Raw genomic sequence first — 21,875 nt, 5'->3', positions numbered from 1 at the left:
GTAGTTGACCTACCCTCCCCATCTCTAACTCCACTTGGATCATAGCATCGTCACTCTGATGATTACTGAATCCTCTTGTCTGATGTTGCCAAGGAGGCGCAATCCATTTAGTCTTCCAAAACCACTCAAGGAAGGATTTAGCCGCTACGACCACAAGAGGTGAGTGTTTTACTTGCTGATAGTGGAAATTTTGACTTTTATCAGATCTGGTTTCAGTATGCGAGTACCTGAAACTGAATTTAACTAAAGTGTTTTTGATTCCTATTTAATGTAGTATATAAATTAAGAGACAGCAGTGAAACTACTGGATTTCTGTGAGCTCTGACACAAATTATGTCTGTTGGAAATAATAAAATCATGTTTCAGTAGTTTTACTATATTTTCATATTTTAGCTGGCCAGTTAGTGCAAAAGCAGAAAAACCACAGGTAATACAAGTCATTGAAGCGCTATCAGTAAACCTAACTGAGAAAAGTTCATCAAATGTGCTATTGTCATGTTATGTTATTTTTCAAATTAATTGTTCATATTTAATGGTGAGCCACCTTATGGTGTAGACAGGTTCACTCGCCTGACTGCGGTGCGGGCACACGTGGGCTCGATTCCCGCTGGTGGCGGTATGAATGTGAGTATAAATGGTCGTCTTTCTCTCTGTGTGCCCTACGACTGACTGGTAACCAGTCGAGGGTGTAGTCTGTCTTTTCCCAGGAGTCAGCTGGGATATGCCTCAGCAACCCCCACAACGCTGATGAAGATGCATGGTATGGAAGATGAATAAATGAATAATATTTAATGGTGTGTAATGCAGAAATGGGACAAGCAGTGTTCATTCATTATCCGTGTCGCTGATCCTCACAAGGGTCGCGTGGGGGGTGCTGGAGCCTACTCCAGCTGACTACGGGCACTAGGCGGGGACACCCTGAATTGGTGGCAAGCAAATGGCAGGGCACAAGGAGACAGGCAACCATTTACGAGCATACTCATAACTACCAGCTGACCATGCATGTCTTTGGGATGTAAGAGGAAACCAGAGTACACGCAAGGCCGTGGAGTACAGAAGATGGCGGCGCACGAGAATGCAGCGGCCTCAAAACTCTCCCTACCTGTGCACACTTTTCCCATCCACGACCTACATCAGTTTGCGTACCAGCCAAATAGATCAACTGTAGATGCAATAACCTCCACCCTGTATGCTGCAATGAGCCGCCTTCATAAAAGAGCGAGCTACTATATCCGAATGGTCTTCATGTACTACAACTCAGCCTTTAAAACAATAACCGGTCATTTCTATCTCCAACTTGGCCAATTTAAGGCTCCCACCCTCCATCTGCTCCTGGATTACCGTATTTTCACACCTATAGGGCGCACTTGAAAGCCTAAAATGTTCTCTAAAATGGCCGATGGGCCCAATTGGTCAGTGTGCCTTGTCTGTGCACTAAATTCAATTTCTGTATGGCCCTGACCGCTTGAGTGACTGGTTTTATTTCTTGCCGGCTTATTGCGATCAAACCAGAGGACGTTCACCCTAAAAAATAGCCTCCTCGCGCATTCCAAGCATTACAGTAAATCCATTCAAAACATCCCAGGGGAGTGGCAAGGCATTTGACTTCCATGTGCTTGCAGCGCTTTTAACCCTCAAAAACACTCTCAATACTTAAAGAAACAGCATATCAGAGCTATACAGAGGAAATGCCTAGCGTGAATGACAACACAATGCGGGTGTGAATGCTTGGAAAATGGACTGAAGCCATGGATCGAACACAATTTAACAGCTTTGCTAACGGATTGCCAACAGATTGCTAACGGATGGCCAACATTGTAGTTCGGGCAGGCAGCGTCGCACGAGTTACGTGACGATTTGGAATGAATTGTCGATGCCGATATAACAGCGAGGAGAATCAAAGGCTTGGGAGTGATGCATGTGTTACAATGAATTGTGGATGACTGGGCTCAAGTGTCGGCCAGCACTGTTCGAGCCTTCGCCAAAGCTGGAATCAAGTTCCCGAAATACACAACTCTGACTGACAATGGAGCCTAGCATGTTAAACGCCCAACTTTTTATATCAGAGTGTACCTTTTACCTCAATAAAGCATTGTCAAACTTAATTTTGCTCGTGCTGTCTTTAAAAAAACACGCTAGCGGATAGCATAACATAGGTATGCTAGCGGATAGTATAACATACGCTAGCCTAATGTCATGCTAGTGCCTTTTTAAACGAAGCGTCCTATGTATTGACAAAAAACAGAAAATATACCCCCAAGTGAGACTGGGCCCTATCACACGGTGCGTTTTAAAGGTGTGAAAATTCGGTAAGTACTTTCTGGTCATCCCACCCCAGGACGTGATGCTGGTCGCCATCTCTCATCCGCCCGCATGCTCAGCACCGGCTCACTCCAAGGCTGAGTCCACAACTTTACATGCACGACTGCAGACCCACGCACCCTGAGACCATTCTTTTGGATGATATAAGGGTGGTGGGGATGATCACAGAGGAGAAGGAAATGGTCAACAGAGATGAGGTCCTGCCATTCAGCGAGTGGTGCGCTCTCAACAACTTGGCGCTGAACATTTCCAAAACTAGATAACTCATCCTGGACTTCCAATGGAACAAAATCACTCGTGCTCCCCTGTATATCAAAGGCGAAAGTGAGGAGCAAGTCGAGACTTTCAAATTCCTGAGGGTCCATATCTCTGCTGAACTCACTTGGGCAGCAAACACCACAGAAAGTCATCAAGAAGGCACAGCAGAGACTACATTTCCTGAGAGTACTCAGGAAGGAGCATCTGAACACCAGCCTGCAGAGGGTGATCAACGCAGCCCAAAAGTGTATCAACTGCCCGCTCCCTCCCTGTCCACCAACTACAACAATACATATCGCGGCTTCCACCTCTACAACCTGCTGCCCTCTGGCAGGCGCTACAGGACCATGCCAGCCAAAACAACAGACTCAGGGACAGTTTCTTCCCAAGAGCCGTCACCATACTCAACTCGAGTTTTGCACGAGCGCCGGCATTTTGGAGAGGAGTGGGAGTAGCTGGTCTGGCGGGCATCCCTGCTGGCCTTTTAAGTGCTGGCCAAGCCCCCTGCCCTTAACAGACACCAGAATCTTAGAAAGGTCGTCGGGCACCTTACCCTGGCTGCTCGGGGGGGCCGTAGAGTCGCCGCCGCCGACCCCCTCGTCCAGGGGGCTCGGAGAGTCGCCGCCGCCGACCCCCTCGTCCAGGGGGCCCAGCGTGTCGCCGCCGCTTATGGGCGGGCGGGAACTTAGCGGGCGGGAGCTTGGCGGGAGGGAACTTGGCAGGCGGGAACTTGGCAGGCGGGAACTTGGCAGGTGGGAACTAGGTGGGTGGGAACTAGGCGGGCGGGAACTAGGCGGGCAGGAACTAGGCGGGCAGGAATTAGGCGGGCGGGAACTAGGCGGGCAGGAGCTTGGCGGGCAGGAGCTTGGCGGGCAGGAGCTTGGCAGGCAGGAGCTTGGCGGGCAGGAGCTTGGCGGGCAGGAGCTTGGCGGGCAGGAGCTTGGCAGGCAGGAGCTTGGCGGGCAGGAGCTTGGCAGGCAGGAACTTTAACGGGAAGGAACTTGGCGGGCAGGAACTTGGCGGGCAGGAACTTGGCGGGCAGGAACTTGGCAGGCAGGAACTTGGCAGGCAGGAACTAGGCAGGCAGGAACTTGGCAGGCAGGAACTAGGCAGGCAGGAACTTGGCAGGCAGGAACTTGGCAGGCAGGAACTAGGCAGGCTGGAACTAGGCGGGCCTGCCGGCACCGGAAGCCAGGTTCGTGGCTTCGGCATGGGTGCGACTGGTGGTTCAGCCGGCACGGGAAATCTGGTTTGTGGCTTCGACACAGGTGCAACTGGCGGTCCAGCCGGCACGAGGAATATAGTGCATGGCTTTGACACGGGTGCAACTGGCCGACAAGGGGAAAAATGTGCGTGGCTTCGGCATGGGAATACGGGAAGCTTGGATGGGCGAGGTCGAGCGAGGAGCTTGGACGGGCGAGGTCCAGCGAGGAGCTTTGACGGGCGAGGTCGAGCAAGGAGCTTGGACGGGCGAGGTCGAGCAAGGAGCTTGGATGGGCAAGGTCGAGCAAGGAGCTTGGACAGGCGAGGTCCAGCGAGGAGCTTGGACGGGCGAGGTCGAGCGAGGAACTTGATCGGGGGCTCGAGCGTCCAGGCCCTCCTTCCACTTCTCCCTGTGGTGCGGTGCTTGCCGCCTCCTCCGGGAGGATGGCACAGCACGCCGGCCGCCACGTGGTGGCTCATTGTAGATGGCCAGCCGACATGGCGAATCCTGGTTGGGGTAATCCAGGTCGGAGTAATTGGAGAAGGAGTCGGGGTCAACGTCCTCCGGGGGGTGTATCGAAGTCCGAATCGGCTGAGGGAATAACAGTCCGAATCACAATCTCCAGCCCACAAATCAATTAGCTCCCGGTCATCCTCACAATCAGAAAAATCTGAGTCCCAACCGACATAGATGCAGCATTCCAACGGGGGCGATGGAGGCTGGGGATTCTCCCTACATTGAAGAAAAGAATAGCTGGAGTTCGAATTCAGATAACTTGGGGATGAACAGGGGTCGTCAGAAATAGGGTTTTCTCACTTAGCTGTGCCATCCGCACCAGCGCGACGGAGTGAGCGATGGGGCGGGTTATCGGTGAAACTTGAGCTGGGGCGTTCAACCGGGGCCGATGGAGGCTCAGAATTACCTCCTAGTCGGGATTCTTCCGCTGCCAAAACGTCTCTAAGGTGCCCACACCACAGCGTAGTCATTATAACATGACAGTAACTTTAATGACTCAAAAAGCTTTACAAAATAACAAGGACTTGTACATCCCAAAACGAAACAAAACCGGAGCACGGAGCTTTGCAGCGATGTATGCAGTGTCACGCAGGACAATCCGACAATGACTACCACTTCCGTGGTGCTTAAATACCCACATCAGGAAGTAATCAAGAATCACTCGCAGCTGCTCTAGCCTAACAGCAAGCCAGGAGGGACAAACGAGCTGCTCCTGACACCTTTGTTCAAATCCAGGTCGGTCCACATGTGTAGAGTTTGCATGTTCTCCTCGGGCCTGTGTGGGTTTTCTCTGGGTACTCCGGTTTCCTCCCACATTCCAAAAAACATGCATGGTAGGCTGATTGGACACTCAAAATTGCCCCTCGGTATGAGTGTCAGCGTGAATGATTGTCTGTCTCTTCATGCCCTGCGATCGGCTGGCCACCGATTCAGGGTATTGTCCCCCGCCTCTGGCCCGAAGTCAGCTGGGATAAACTCCAGCACTCCCCACGACCCTAGTGAGGATAAAGCGGTTCAAAAAATGAATGAATATATACTTTAGATGCTTTCAAAGCATATTAAAAAAATATTTCCCTCTTGAATGTCATGAATCCTTTTGGATCTATAAAATTTATGAAAAATGAAAAAAAAATCCTAAAATGTTCGGTTTTGTGTTGTTTTTCCCCATAAGGTAAAAGGCTTTTAAGTGGGGTGTTATTACAATTGCCTACAATGCATAATGATTCCCACCATCTTAGAAAAAATGTATAGGGAGCAAATTGTCATATGACATTGCAGCCAAATGTACTGTTAATAAGTCACACGGGAAGTGTTAATTTGCCCGCAAGAAATATTCAAGTTTCTCATTCCTGGGAAACAGGATACAGGAACAGAGGCTGTCTTTTATATAGTAGTATATTCCTTAAGGCCACTTTCAATTCTTTTCATTCTTCCTATCATTTCAGAAAACCACTAGGGTTTCCAAGTCTGGTCCTCGAGAGCCCCTATCCGGTCTGTTTTCGATTGCTCCCTCCACCAACACACCTGAATCAAATAATCTGGATCGGTGTTAAGGTTCTGGACAGCTTGCTGATGAGTTGATCATTTGATTTAGGTGTGGTAGAGGAGGGAGATATAGAAAACAGACTGGATAGGGGCTCTTGAGGACCGGACTTGGCCACCCCTGGTTTCCTAAAGGAAAAAAGTTTTTAAGAATTAGTTTATAACACCGAAGTGAGAATAAAAATGAAATAAGCAAGATGAGACAAGCATTCAATTGCAGGTAAAACGCTAAACTAAATTTATTTTGACATTTATGAATAAAATTCAAGAAAAAAGTAAACCGTATCTTGCATAAAACATGAAAAAACTCACTTACTTGTGCCTGCCATTGCTCGCTCAGATCGTGCCCATCTTATTGGAGTTAAACTTGCTCTGACTGGCCAGGCGCGAGTAGCCTTGATATATGTCTTAGTAGTGTTTACCATGTCAGTACATCCCAAAAGTTGTTAAGGCTGATCGAAGGTCTTGCGGTCGATCATTAAAATATCAGCATTTATACCTGCGTAATGTGTATCCATGCTATTATTGCACCCAGAGATTCGGACACACTTCCAGGTTGTACTTTTCACGTGACTTCCTTTTTGAATTTGTCTACATGCAGGCAACAACTTTTTGGAATGTGCAATCCAGCAGACGATCCTTTCGATTCATACAGTATCTCAGAAATACCACGCGTGATGATTTTTCTTAAGATTTTCCCTTCAAAGTAACACATTCCCATGCTATTATTGCACCCAGAGACTTGGTGAACACTATACCGCTACGGACACAGTCCCTGGTTGTGCTTACGCCACTTCTAGAAAACTTGACCGCTTCCTGGTTGTACTGCTCATATGACTTGCTTTTTGAATTTGTCTATGTGGAAGCAACACCCTTTCATAATGCGCAATCCAGCAGACAATTCCTACAGTATCTCATAAATACCACGTGCGATGATTTTTCCTAAGATTTTCCCTTCAAAGTAAAACATTTGTACTCCCTATTAAATCAATGAATATGGAGGTGAAAATTGTGAATCAGGGGATGTCTTATGCGCGAGAAATTGTAAAATTCAATGATTTTAAGGCAATTTTAAGGGTACAGCTTAGCTTATACGCGGAGGTGGCTTATATGCGAGAAAATACGGTAAGTGATGGATTATCCTTTTAAGTATAGTATGCTAGTTTTGATTGATGTGAAGGATTTATCAAAAGCTTTTGTGGGCTGCCTAAAATGGGAAAAGTCATCTCCAACATGTTTCTGCTCTATTTTATGTGGATTGGAGTACTTTGCAAAGGTAAAATATAGTTTATTCTTTTAACTCAAAAAAATTAACTTCAAATAGGATGGGTTTTTCCCCGTTTCCTCCTTGTGATTGCCCATTGAGTTCACCTGTCGTTTCCCCACTACTGCCGTATCTCCTGTCTCTCGTGTGACCCAGGTGTTTCTGAGTGTCTCGTCAACCCATGTCTGTCAATTTAAACCCTATGTATTTGTCAGCCCTTGTCGGATTATCTTGTGTACCTATGTGTTTTCTTGTGCTCCCGCCATGTCCTGAGTTCCGTGTTTCTCCACGTCCTTCCCATCAGGTTTGATTTTGTTCTTTGGTTTTGAAGTTTTTATTATTTTTTGAGAATCTTGCCTCAGTTATTAATGTTTTTCTAGTGCACTATCACTCCCCGTCTCCACCTGCTTCCCTGCATTTGGGTCACACTCCGCATAACCTAACAGCTCCACTTTGTTCTGCAGCAGAGAAATTGTATACATTTACAATGTAGTTTATAGGGCGGGTTTTTGCTATGAGCAATTTGGCCAACTGGCATGGGTGCACAAGAGCCCTCCTTCCAGGGCACAAATTTAGCCATGAGCGTCTCTGGTAGTTGAAATGACATTCATGTCTTGTCTTTGACAGTCTGGAATAAAATGCCATCCTGATTTGAGCAAAAGTGATTTGTACCAGAGCTTCTCCAGGGATGAACACGTCTCTTCGTTCCTCTTACAAATTGGAGATGTTCACGGGTAACTCGACTTTACCTTACCTCTCCAACTCCAGCCTGCCAGACAAGGCTGGAACAAGTAAACCAGTAGCATGTGAGCAAGTCAGCATTGCTATAGAGGTAATTCCTTTTTTTCTCATAATGTTATTATTCATGCCAAAATTTTAAAAAAAAGTGTGTAGGTGTCTGTAAGTGTGTCTGTGAGTGTGTCTGTGCATGTGTCTGTGTGTGTTTTTTAACTGTTCCATACAAATATACTTGTGTATTTTACCACTCAATAATAAAATTAAATATTTGTAATTGATTAATCACTAATTTAATTTAATAATATTTTTGTATCTGTTTCTTCCAGCCGGACATGACCACAAATACCGAATAGCTCATAAAATAAAAATGGTTACAAGTGAAAAAAAGGCAATATTCAGAGAAACATTTTTCTAACATGCTGTATGTGTAATGGATTAACATAATAAAAAGTACTATAAATCACAAAACCACTTTATGAAGACCTTTTAAACCAACATGCTCCAATTTTCTCTTGCGCAGGTCTTTCTGACCCTGGGGGTCATCTCCCTATTTGAGAACATCCTAGTTATTACAGCAATAGTAAAGAACAAGAACCTTCATTCACCCATGTACTTTTTTGTCTGCAGGTAAGGTAACATTATGGAGGGGTGGAGGTTAGATGTTGTTTTTAACAATGCTCTGTTGAGATTGGCACACTCTCTTGAGCGTATTTTGAATTTCATAATAAATATATTGGATAACTTTATTCATCCCATATTCGGGAAATTTCATTGTCACAGTAGCAAGAGGGTGAGAATGCAGATACAGGAAAGGCATAGTTACACATATAGTTACAAGTTAGACAATACAGTCGCAAAGGCTGCAGAACAACAAAGCAAAAAGCACAAAGTCCAAAGCAAAGTATATGCGATCATTAAGAATCATTAAATGAAATCATTAAAGACAAAAAAGCAGCAAAACGAGCAAGAACGGACGGACCTACCGCTACCGGCTGCCACTTGAGCGGCGCCATCTTGGTTGCAGTAGCAAAAACGGATACAGACTCAAGAAAACGACGTTGTAGAGTTGGATAAAACTGGAACCATACACAGGAAGTCTTCCACACAATGGGGAACTTCTGCAGACTGTGACCGAGGTTGAAAATATGCAGTCACTCTTCCAAGCTTATCCACACAGTTCCTCAGTAGTCTGGAGCTGAAGAATCAACAGTAGCAGAGTAGAACCCCTCGACTCCGTTTCCGGCGCCGGCAGCTCTTCCATCTTATCCCATAATGGAATGGTTGGTCTGAAGCGTCGCTTCTTCTTATATATACATTTTTAGTTTGAAAAGAGTAGTTTAGTTTTGTGTAGTTTAACTACACAAGCTAACTAAACTAGCTTAAATTGTATTTTTATAAACACAGCGCTAATCAACACATCATTTGTAATCCATGTGTCCCAATTCTAAACCTGATGGTTGTAGAATACACAAAAAAAGTATGATATTCTCTCTTGCATAGTATGGACCCTCAAAAATTACCCTTCGTACCTCAATTTACGAAATTATAATTGGTTCCAGAACTTTTTTCGTAAGTTGAAAGTTTTGTAAGTAGAGCAGTACATAAATACTCTCATTTATTCCACTGTCCCCACAAAACTATCAACTAAACCCTTAAAAATTCCCAATTTTGTAGGAAAAGTGTGAAGACACAAAAATGAGAGAAAATTATCATAAAATTATTTAATAAGCCATTAAAATGAATAAACATGCAAGGTGTCAGCAAGCTAACGTTTGGCAAAAGAGGCAGAAAGCAAACGAACAAATGAGCACAAATCTAATAAACATAAAACTAAAAATTCAAAACAATATTGCATTGAACTTTTAATCTTTTTCTTTAACGTTTTAGGGTTTTTTGGCATCTAATTTTTCCACCCATTTTATTTATTACCACTGCTTCTTACCCATTTGGATTTGAGATCGCCTTCGGTGGTGCTTGTTGACAGACGTTTTGAGAAAAATCGATCTAAAGACGATTTTCTTTGACGACTTTTAAGAATGTTTCTAAAATGCACAAGACAAACGTCATCAAAGTGGGCGATCGCATGACTCCTGAACATTTTTTTAGGATCTTTTTTCCACGAAGTTGGAAAGTTCATTTTTTCCCCATTTTTTTCTGATTTGTGGTGTTGGAATGGTGGCTGCTTCCTCCTCACCCGCCTTCTCGTTTAATTCCGCGTGTATTTCCGAGCATTGCATTAACTACTGCTCCGTTGAGAGTTTGTTTTGGTGCCCCTCGACCAACTCTTCAACGTCCTGCTGACTGACCACAAGCCCCATCGCCTGCCCCCACCAGGCTGCGGTTCAGGTTGAGGCTTGACGAAGTTCGTCGAAGGCACTCGGCAGCCACAGTTTCCTCCAAGAAAAACTCCAAGCCCACGACAAACGGCGGTGAAAAACCAATAAGAGAATCGTGAAACATGAAGAGTTGTTGTCGACTGCAATTCGTCAAAGGCACTAGGCCGCAGTTTCTTCCAAGCATGAGTTCAAGCAGTCAAAGAAACATGGAGGGTTGTTGTGAGACAGCCAATGAGAGCCCAGTAGAGTGTAGCAAGGTTCTAAAGTGAGAATCAATGCATCCGGTAATAAAATAAATTGCAGAAATGAGGGGGGTGTATTCTCTTGTGAGATACTGTAAGATGGGGTGGCCACGGTGGAACGAGTGGTTAGGGCGTCAGTCTGTCTCCTCGTGAGCAATGATCGGCTGGCCACCGATTCAGGGTGTCCCCCGCCTTTGGCCCAGAGACAGCTGGGATTGGGTCCAGCACCCCCCGCGTCCCTAATGAGGATAAAGCGGTTCAGAAAATGAGATGAAGTGAGATGAGATACTGTAAGATGAATTCCTTATGATGGACAAAAAGTGGGATAAAGTACTTGGTTCAGGGGTGAGTGCCTCCTTATTTTTTTCTAAATATCTGCTTTTTAATTGAAGGAATGGTGATAAAATAAAAATGATGATTAAAAAAAGGTTTTTGTTTTTTATTTTCATAGCCAAGCACATGTCACTTTCAAATCACTTTCAAGAGAGATTTACTTATTTAATGTTGGCCTGGCCAATATGACACTAATTATCAAATGTCAATAATTATCATGATAAATGTTCTTTCTAATTTGAAATTTCAAACTTCTGTGAATATGTAAATGACAAGCATTTTTAATTTTATAAATTTGCCTTCAAACTAAAAGTTCCTGTGCAATATGTAATAAATAGAATAATCAACTGAACACATCATCACCATTGGCAAGCAGAATATCTTAAGCATTACAAAAAGACACGATGTAAATTTACCTCACGTAGCCATTTAAAAAAAAATAGAAGTTGGATGAACTCAACCCCCAAAAGATTTAGCTGTTTGTAACAATTTTATGACATTTCCATATAATGGGCAAACTCCTTGATATCAAGTAAGAAAAGAATTGCAGGCTGTCCTCAAATGAGAGTGGGTTAAAATGGGTTTAGGAAATTTTCAATAAGGCTGCAGTTTGTGCACAGTTATTTCAGAAGGATTAAAAAAAAAAAGAAAACGACATGGAGACTTCACTTGGATATTTTCATGGGTCGGTTCGGTGTTGTCCTGCATCTCATAATCGCTCATTTCGGCTGTGTTATAGTCCTTATGCTTTTATGCTGTGTGTTAGCTGCTCTATATCTAGCCATGCTAAAAATAGCTATTTGTTTTGCACGACGTTCTTCATCTACTGAACGTTGGTCTTGAACTAGCGTTCACATCGTATCAGCACCCCCGTTCTTTGTGGTTTTTGGGCGGTGTAACTGCAGTTTGAATGTATCAAATTCTATCGAAGGTTTTATTATTATTGATGGCAAAAATGTTTTGATGATAATTATCATTAACGTTGTATAGCCCAGGTCTAATTTAATGTAATAAACTTGCTTGATTTTGCAGTTTGGCTGTGGCCGACATGTTAGTGAGCGTCTCCAATGCCTGGGAAAGTGTCATCATTTACTTGCTCAATAACAGACAACTGGTGGTGGAGGAGTACTTCATCCGACACATGGACAATGTTTTCGATTCCATGATCTGCATCTCTGTGGTTGCTTCTATGTGCAGTTTAGTGGCCATCGCTGTGGACAGGTAGTCACCATCGAAATATTTTTGTACTTAAATACATAATTCATGCTGGTTTCCATAACTGTCGAAGCTAGAATCTCAAGTGCCACAATCTATGACAATTCCAAGTACATGTGCTGTCACATGGTTAATTTTCTTAACTTCCATTATAGGCAAAATTTCAACTATCACCATTGAACTTTCAGCCTTTTATTGAAACAAAACAAATCCTAGTGATTTCTGACTTACTTCTCCCTGTCCTGTGTAAATGATATAGCGGCTATTTATTTTTCCCCCTGTCTTTGGTGAATGATTGAATACAGTCATTAACAAATGGCTTTAGTTTGATATTTAATATTTAAGATTTACTAAAAGAAACTGAAGCCACTTCACGATAGGCTGAGTATGCCTCAACTGGGTGAAAATCCTCAAATGCATGAGACGACGAGCGACGCCCAGCCTTAAGATCTTGGATCTGACTGCTCACACTTGGTGGCACATACTGACCATGCCATGCGCCTGAGCTGAGGAACACAGTAGGCTGAAATCCTATGACACAGTGGAACGGGGACCGACCAGTGGTGGCTATAGACATAGAATTATGGTCGTACTCCACACACAACAAGTAGTTGCTCCAGGTTGCCAGGCAGTGGGACACAAGACAGCGGAAGCCAGTCTCCAGTTCAGGGTTTATCCGTTCGGTAGGAACGTTGGACTCTGGGTGTGAGCCAGTTGAAAGGCTTACCGAGGCTCCAGTGAGGGAACAAATATCAAGAATTGGCACCCTCTCTCAGAAACAATGTCTTTGGGAATCCCATGGTAACGCAACACCTGATTGATGCATGACAGCCTGGGCTATACCTTTGGCTGAAGGCAACTTGGACAAATGCATAAAATGCAGCATTTTCGGGAAATGGTCCATGACAGTCATTATCGCTGTATGACCTTGCTATGATGGAAAACCTGTAAAAAATTCTAAGATGTGAGACCCTGTTCTCCTAGGCCCTGGGGGAGATTGCAGTAGTCCAGATGTCTTGTTCCATGCAGGCTGCCACATAATCTTCGACATCCCACTACAGGCTCGGCCACCAAAACTCTGCTTGCTGACATACGCAATTCTGTGGGAATCAGGATGACAGGTGACCACGAGGTGTGAGCGCACTGTAGGACCTGCAACCTCATACCATCAGCAACATAAAGTCAAGCAGGGGGTCAAACTCTAGATACTGGGACCACACTGTGTCCACACTGATTTCACGTTTTATCTGGTCTTCTATAAGCCAAGACATCGCTCCGACCACAAGAAAGGTGCAAGGATGGGTTTTGGCACCTTGCGCCAGGACGTTAGATCATGGAGGTGGTACAGAGCATCCGGCTTCCCATTCATAGAGCCTGTAAAACAGTATGAACATGAACCAATGCGTCCAAACAATGAAGGGAAGCTGAGCTCCCTCCAACGCCGCCTTGACAGGAAGAAGCTCCTTATCACCAATGTCGTAATTCCTCTTGGCAGGCGTAAACTTCCACGACAAAGCACACAAGTGGAGTTGGTTGTACCTCTTGAAACTCTGAGAGAGTTTCATTTGATCCTAAAACAGAAAGTCGGCACTCATGATTTACTTTCTCAGGCCGCACAAAATGATGCGGCAGGCCAGATTTGACCCCTGGGCCGCCACTTTGACACCTGTGCCCTAACTGATCCGGGCAAGCCAACCGTTCCCCACACTTGGGGTCAAGAAGACTTTTATGATACCGCTCCCCTGCTAAGAATAATTGTAGAACAGAGGAACAATTGTTTACAAAGCAAACACCTGGGCCATATCCTGCAGTCACACATACCTGTGACGAGCTACACAAACGGACCAACAATAGAAGCAAACACTTTGATTAGCGTGCTCGAAGCCAAATGGGCCGCATGCTAGCGAGAATATACATTTTGAGTATGTGACACCTGCCCAAGCTGTCCAATGATACAATTAAGAATGTTTGCGTATGTGTGGGTTTAATCCTGAGACTCTTGCTAAAAGTGACATGTAATAGGAAACAGCATCAAACCAAAAAATATACATTGTATTTTAGTCTGGACCAAACAAAGTGAACTTTGGAGTGTTGTGGTCTGAATAACTTTAGCACAATGTTTAATGTTTTCTCCAGGTATATAACTATCTTCTACGCACTGAGATACCACAACATCATGACAGTGAGACGTGCTGGCTGCATCATCGGGGGTATCTGGACCTTCTGCACAGGCTGTGGAATTATTTTTATCATATACTCCGATACCACATCTGTCATCATCTGCCTGGTGGCCATGTTCTTCACAATGCTGGTTATTATGGCATCCCTTTACAGCCACATGTTCATGCTGGCCCGCTCACATGTCAAGCGAATTGCAGCACTGTCTGGTTACAACACTATCCATCAGCCGACCAGCATGAAGGGTGCCATCACACTCACCATTCTCCTTGGGATCTTCCTTGTGTGCTGGGCTCCCTTCTTCCTCCATCTCATCCTCATGATAACCTGCCCACGGAATGTTTACTGTGTGTGTTTAATGTCTCACTTTCATGTTTATCTAATACTCATCATGTGCAATTCTGTCATTGATCCATTGATTTATGCCTTCAGGAGTCAGGAGATGAGGAAAACCTTTAAGGAGATTTTCTGTTGTTTTAACCTAAGGAATTGCGACACCTCCATATGCATGCTGAGTGATAAGTGCTTAATGACACAGAGTGAACAGTGAGATGAAATTTGACACAGGAAATTTATTTCAACAGCAACAGTTTACGTTTTGGGAAAGTATGAAACAACAATAAAATGGTCTCAGAGAAACAACAAAGCAAGATATTTCAACATATATAAAACCGTTGAGTACAATAATAAATATAAACAATGTTAATTTCTTATTATCTTGATCTTGAAAAAGAAAATGTACATTTTTATTTTTTACCGAATTTACGCGCATATAAGCCGCCCACGGATATAAGCCGCACCCTTAATTCACAATTTTCACTTCCGTATTCATGGTTTTAATAGGGAGTACACATGTGTTACTTTGAAGGGAATATCTAAAGAAAAATCATCGCACGTGGTATTTCTGAGATACTGTATAAATCAAAAGGATCGTCTGCTGGATTGCACATTATTTGGGTCAATATCATAAGGATGTTAATATGCTTGTCTTTGTAAATGCAAAATATTGAATATGAAATTATTCAATTTGAAAAAATAAGTCTATCTTGATGAGAACCTGATGCTTGCTAATGACAGAAATTACAAGTTTCTTACCAGAAGTTTAAGATGTTGTGGCAGCCACATTGCTTCTGATGTCAAAATATCTCAATTCTTTCGATGGTTCATATTACTGCAATAGTTGTCACTTTCTAACAAGAAATAAAACGAAAAAAAATAAAAGTGGAATTTTGTTTTATTTCCAAATCAAAGCTACTCGCCTCTGGCCAGTCAGAGCACGTCTAACTAGGTAAGTGAGCAGTGACGGCACAAGTGAGTTGTTTTCTTGGATTTCATTCATAGACGTCAAAATACATTTTGTTCAGCATTTTATCTATTTACAGTTGTGGTCAAAAGTTTACATGCACTTGTGAAGAAGATAATGTCTTGGCTCTCTTGAGTTTCCAGTTATTTCTACAACTCTGATTTTTCTCTGATAGAGTGATTGGAATAGATACTTCTTTGTCACAAAAAACATTCATGAAGTTTGGTTCTTTTATGACTTTATTATGGGTGAACAGAAAAAAGTGATCAAATCTGCTGGGTCAAAAATATACATACAGCAGCGCTAATATTTGGTAACATGTCCCTTGGCCATTTTCACTTCAATTAAGCGCTTTTGGTAGCCATCCACAATCTTCTGGCAAGCTTCTGGTTGAATCTTTGACCACTCCTCTTGACAGAATTGGTGCAGTTCAGTTAAATTTGATGGCTTTCTGACATGGACTTGTTTCTTCAGCATTGTCCACAAGTTCTCAATGGAGTTTAAGTCAGGACTTTGGGAAGGCCATTCGAAAACCTTAATTCTAGCCTTATTTAGCCATTCCACTACCACTTTTGATGTGTGTTTGGGGTCATTGTCCTGTTGGAACACCCAACTGCGCCCAAGACCCAATCTTCGGGCTGATGACTTTAGGTTATCTTGAAAAATTTGAAGGTTATCCTCCTTCTTCATTATCCCTTTTACTCTCTGTAAAGCACCAGTTCCATTGGTAGCAAAACAGCTCCACAGCATAATACTACCACCACCGTGCTTGACGGTAGCCATGGTGTACTTCGGGTTAAAGGCCTCACCTTTTCTCCTCCAAACATATTGCTGGGCATTGTGGCCAAACAGCTCGATTTTTGTTTCGTCTTACCACAGAACTTTCCTCCAGAAGGTCTTATCTTTGTCCATGTGATCAGCAGCAAACTTCAGTCAAGGCTTAAGGTGCCGCTTTTGGAGCAAGGGCTTCCTTCTTGCACGGCAGCCTCTCAGTCCATGGAGATGCAAAACACGCTTGACTGTGGACACTGACACCTGTGTTACAACAGCTTCTAACTCTTGGCAGATCTGCTTTTTGGTGATTCTCGGTTGAATCTTCACCCTCCTGACCAATTTTCTCTCAGCAGCAGGTGATAGCTTGCGTTTTCTTCCTGATCGTGGCAGTGACAAAACAGTGCCACACACTTTATACAGTGGTACCTCGTGATACAACATGTTCGTGTTACGACGGAAATTTCGATCAAATAATTTGCCCGAGATACGATCAAAATTTCATGATGCGACCAAGCCAGGTGTCCATGGCACTGTCTTTTTGCATCTCTTTCGTGTATAAAATATATCTACGAGCATTGGGCGGACTTTGCATTTCCCCACCCATTTTTCCCCACGTTGGTCTACATTTACATACAAGGTAAACAACGATGGATCGGCAGAGTTTCGCAAAGAAAATATCTGGAATACACTCGGTAATCAGACAAGGGGAAGCGGCAAGTTCCAAACAACTCTTGTTGCGTTCGTTTTCAAGACTCCGGCGGAACGTCTGGGTGGGGTCAACCCGTAGAACTAAGGTAAAAAAGATTAAAACAAAATTAGAATTCAGTTTTGTGTGAAGTTACATTAAACGTTGAGTGTCTGTATGTATTTATCCAAGTTGATTTAGATTTGTTTGTTCGTTTACGAGTGCGTTGTTGCCGTGGATAAAGTCCCCCCGAACACCTCCCCCTGCCTCCGTGTGTATGTCGCTGTCTATATCCGCAGCGAAATGCGTCTAATTTTACTTCTATTAAACACATTTTATTACTATTAAACGACTCGTTCTTTATTACTTTGTCAATATATGGTGAATTAGAAGAAATAAAACATTTTTTCCAATACAATATCCTGTTTTTGGTGTTTTTTCAGAGGGTTGGAATGAATTAATTTGTTTTCAGTTCATTTCAATGGGAAACGTTCGCTCGAGTTACGAAAAGCTCGACATACGATCTCAGTCTCGGAACGGATTACGATCGTATGTCGAGGTACCACTGTACTTACAAACAATTGTTTGCACTGTTGCTCTTGGGACCTGCAGCTGCTTTGAAATGGCTCCAAGTGACTTTCCTGACTTGTTCAAGTCAAGGATTCGCTTTTTCAGATCCATGCTGCACTCCTTTGACTTTTCCATTGTAGCGTTTGTGGGCATTTGCATCCAATGAGCCCTATTTAAATGGCCTCAGAGAAGTCACCAGCTGTAGTCACTCATAATCACTCACAAGAAGTTAAGAGGCCATGCTATGAAGCTCATTTCACTGACACAACTTTCTAAGTCACCAAAATTGCTAATTCCGGTTGCTGTATGTATATTTTTGACCCAGCAGATTTGATCACTTTTTCTGTTAACCCATAATAAAGTCATAAAAGAACCAAACTTCATGAATGTCTTTTTGTGACAAAGAAGTATCTGTTCCAATCACTCTATCAGAGAAAATCAGAGTTGTAGAAATAACTGGAAACTCAAGAGTGCCATCACATTATGTTCTTCACAAGTGTATGTAAAGTTTTGACCACAACTGTATCTTTTCTCTATTTTGAAATAAATGACCGTAGACCATTGTTTTGTGCAATGGCGCCATGACGTTATGGTGTTATGGCGTTGTCAACTTGCAGTTTCGTGCATCTCGACTTTTTATACGCTTATAAGCCGTACCCTCGATTCAGTCATCATTTTTTGTCCGACAAAAGCGGCTTATATGCGAGTAAATATGGTAAGTGCAAGGGAGGAGGGCAAAATTTAAATAAACTGCATGTAAAGGCTATTTCTTTGGGAGTAAACATCTCCTTTCCTAGTGATTGATTCCTGATTTGTAAGTAAGATTAAAAAAAATTAAAAAGCCTAGCATGCTTACATATACATATTATTTCCTGGCTTATAGACATTGAAATAAACTGTTCAACAGTATGTTAACTTTCAAGAATCACTGAGATACTACAGACAAAAAGCTGATATAATGTACTGTAATTACCAGAGATTGGAATGTTAACTCAATTCGTTTCCAATGTTCACAGTGGTTAAAATAAATATTGAGACAGTCTTTCATTGTTAAAGAACCACCAGACATGTTGTTGTAAAAGGTAACAGATTGGAGGAAAGGTTGCGGCGAGAACGTGGAGGCCTTTGGCGGCCATCCTTCTGGCGGGGGCCAAAACAGCGGCATGGACTTGGAGGCCGTGGATGACGGAGTATACTTGGGAGCCGTGGACGACGGAGTATACTTGGGAGCCGTGGATGACGGCGCATGGTTGGAGGTCTTGGACGACGACGGCGGAACATGCTTGGAGGCCGTGGACGACGACGACGGCCGCATGCTTGGAGGCCGTGGACGACGCCGCCGGCGCATGCTTGGAGGCCGTGGACGACGCCGCCGGCGCATGCTTGGAGGCCGTGGACGGCGACGCCGGCGCATGCTTGGAGGCCGTGGACGACGACGCCGGCGCATGCTTGGAGGCCGTGGACGACAACGCCGGCGCATGCTTGGAGGACGTGGACGACGACGTCGGCGCATGCTTGGAGGCCGTGGACGATGGCGGCGGAACATGCTTGGAGGCCGTGGACGACGACGCCGGCGCATGCTTGGAGGCCGTGGACGACGACGGCGGCGCATGCTTGGAGGCCGTGGACGACGACGCCGGCGCATGCTTGGAGGCCGTGGACGACGACGCCGGCGCATGCTTGGAGGCCGTGGACGACGACGCCGGCCGCATGCTTGGAGGCCGTGGACGACGCCGCATGCTTGGAGGCCGTGGACGACGACGCCGGTGCATGCTTGGAGGCCGTGGACGGCGACGCCGGCGCATGCTTGGAGGCCGTGGACGACGCCGCCGGCGCATGCTTGGAGGCCGTGGACGACAACGCCAGCGCATGCTTGGAGGCCGTGGACGACGACGTCGGCGCATGCTTGGAGGCCGTGGACGACGGCGGCGAAAATCTGAAGGCCGAGGGCAGGGACGACGATATTTCCAGCAGTATCACCTCAGGGTTCGGTTGAGTCGCTGCAGTCCCTTGGGTTAACCGCTACATTGACTGTCCATGGCAAGACGCACCGCTACTGCCTAGCGGACCTTACTGCACGACGGTACTCAGACGTTTGGTCGCCGGACATTTGGTCGCCGGACGTTTGGTTACCGGACGTTTGGTCGCCCGGACGTTTGGTCGCCGGACGTTTGGTCGCCGGACGTTTGGTCGCCGGACGTTTGGTCACCGGACGTTTGACAACATGACAGAGTTTATTGTTGAAACCAGCTCTCAAAATTATATTCATGAGAGAGAGTTTAATATCTAAATATCTACTGTTGAAACCAGCTCTCAAAATATATTTACCCGGGTGACCAAACGTCCGACGACCAAACGTCCGGGCGACCAAACGTCCGGGCGACCAAACGTCCGGGCGACCAAACGTCTGGGGACCAAACGTCCGGCGACCAAACGTCCGGCGACCAAACGTCCAGCGACCAAACGTCCAGCGACCAAACGTCCAGCGACCAAACGTCCGGCGACCAAACGTCCGGCGAACAAACGTCCAGCAACCAAACGTCCGGTCACGCTGGACGACCTCCCGGCAGGCCAGTTTGCCGTTCCTTTGCGGGCCGGCCGGGACGACCACCCGAAGGGCCTGCTCGCCGTTCTTCACGGGCCTGCCGAGACGACCCCCCGATGGACGTGTTCGCCGCTTTCTTGCGGGCCGGCCGGGACGAACCCCCGCTTCTTTGCACGCTTGCCCTCCTCTGGGGCGCCTGCCTCCCTTCCATTTGTATTCGTTGTTGGAGTTGTTGGATTTTGGGACGCCTGGGATTTGTCCCTTAAGGGGGAGTACTGTCACATTCTGGTGGAGGTGTGTGAGTGTGTGTCCGTGTTTTCACCTCCCCTCTTAGACAGCTGTTTTGTGTTAATTTGATTAACCCCGGGAGGTATATGCGGAGAATGTTTGGTGACGTCGGCGTGGGAGTATTACTTCTTTTACCTCGTGTGTGTCGTACGAGTAAATGATGTTTTCATTTTTGTCGGTGTGCGTTCTCCTCCTGTTTATTTTGTCACCTGGATATTCAACTTTTGTTAATAAAAGAACCTACGTTTTTGCACCAGCAAATCTCGCCTTCCTGTTTTCCCGTACCCTGGGTTCACTTCACCGCAGCCGACGATTTAGATCATGACAAAAACAAATACCTGTCCCGCTTAATTTAAACTGTTTTATATATATATATATATATATATATATATATATATATATATATATATATATATATATATATATATATATATATATATATATATATATATATACACACACATATACATAAAAAATGGACATAATTAAGAAAGGGCGGTCAACTCCGAAGCTAGCAAGCCTGTTACACCCGGGAAAATGGTGTGTGCGGCACTTTCAGTGCGCTAACTTAGCTCCACAAGCAAATAGTATATTGTTGTGTTGATTTAAAGCCATTTTCAAAACGGACTATGCCAGAAATATGACAGGACAGGCTCGACTTTCATCATTAGCTTCGATGGCGATAGGAAAGAAGGAAGAAAGAAAGGAGGATGGATATTGTGTACAGTTAAAAAGGATTTTTGGTGAGTAAAATATGGCTATATTCCTAAATAATATTTCAATTGTGGGCCCGGTTCTGATATCTGAAAAGCTCCAGTGTTTGTATTTAAGCTCCAGTGTTTGTATTTAAGCTCCAGTGTTTGTACTTAATCACTAAATGCTGCTAGGATGTGGACTTTATCCCAGTTTAATTTTTGCCATTTCGCCATTGACGTCCATCGCTGTCTTTTCCCGAGGAAATCACCCCCCTGGCCTGGTTGTAATGTCTCAAAAGCTCCAGTATTTGTATTGAGTCAATAAATGCTGCTAGGAAGTGGATTTTAGTGCATTTTTTGTCATTTCACGTATGGACGTATCGACGTTCATCGCTGTCTTTTTACCGGGGAAATGATACTCCGGGCCCGGTTCTGATCTCTAAAAAGCTCCAGTATTTGTATTTAATCAATAAATGCTGTTTTCGGCTGGATTTTACCCCATTTTCGGGCAATGTTTGCCCGTACGCCATTGACATTCATCGCTGTCTTTTCCCAGGAAAATCCCCCCCATACCCCCCCATCCCCCCCGCCCCCCGCCTGGTTTTAATGTGTGAAAAGCTCCAGTATTTGTATTTAATCATGAAACGCTGTTAGGAAGTGGATTTTACACCATTTTTGTGCATTGATTTATTGATTAATTGTTATGTGTCGCAGCTCTAGCTGCAGTAGAGGTCTACGAGAAAATGCACCGACCGCCACTGATATATATATATATATATATATATGGACCAAAACATTAATAAATTATAATTGTACAGATTTGTGGATCATCTAGCCCAGATTCAAAGTTGAAATGAAGGCTGAACC

The 21,875-nt window shown here is 44.6% G+C and overlaps 1 protein-coding gene across 1 annotated transcript; it reads left to right on the top strand.

Moving 5' to 3' along the window:
• Positions 1-65: 65 nt before the first annotated feature.
• On the top strand, positions 66-15,099 carry LOC144072985 (melanocortin receptor 5-like). The gene is made up of 5 exons (XM_077598455.1): positions 66-159; positions 7,734-7,938; positions 8,365-8,471; positions 11,788-11,976; positions 14,107-15,099. Exons 2-5 carry the CDS (start codon positions 7,795-7,797, stop codon positions 14,696-14,698), a joined length of 1,032 nt encoding a protein of 343 aa, XP_077454581.1. The 5' UTR covers positions 66-159; positions 7,734-7,794; the 3' UTR covers positions 14,699-15,099.
• Positions 15,100-21,875: the final 6,776 nt, after the last annotated feature.

This window comes from Stigmatopora argus, chromosome 4 (genome assembly GCF_051989625.1).
Source record: "Stigmatopora argus isolate UIUO_Sarg chromosome 4, RoL_Sarg_1.0, whole genome shotgun sequence".
Taxonomy (NCBI): Eukaryota; Metazoa; Chordata; class Actinopteri; order Syngnathiformes; family Syngnathidae; genus Stigmatopora; species Stigmatopora argus.
This window is presented reverse-complemented; position numbering and strand designations above follow the sequence as displayed.

What these genes read in the sequence shown, in the direction of transcription:
- LOC144072985 (XM_077598455.1), top strand. Translation starts at nt 7,795, where the DNA reads ATGAACACGTCTCTTCGTTCCTCTTACAAATTGGAGATGTTCACGGGT. An exon ending in ATGTACTTTTTTGTCTGCAG is followed by an intron (nt 8,472 to 11,787) that starts GTAAGGTAACAT and finishes TTGATTTTGCAG; the next exon opens with TTTGGCTGTGGCCGACATGT. An exon ending in GTGGCCATCGCTGTGGACAG is followed by an intron (nt 11,977 to 14,106) that starts GTAGTCACCATC and finishes TGTTTTCTCCAG; the next exon opens with GTATATAACTATCTTCTACG.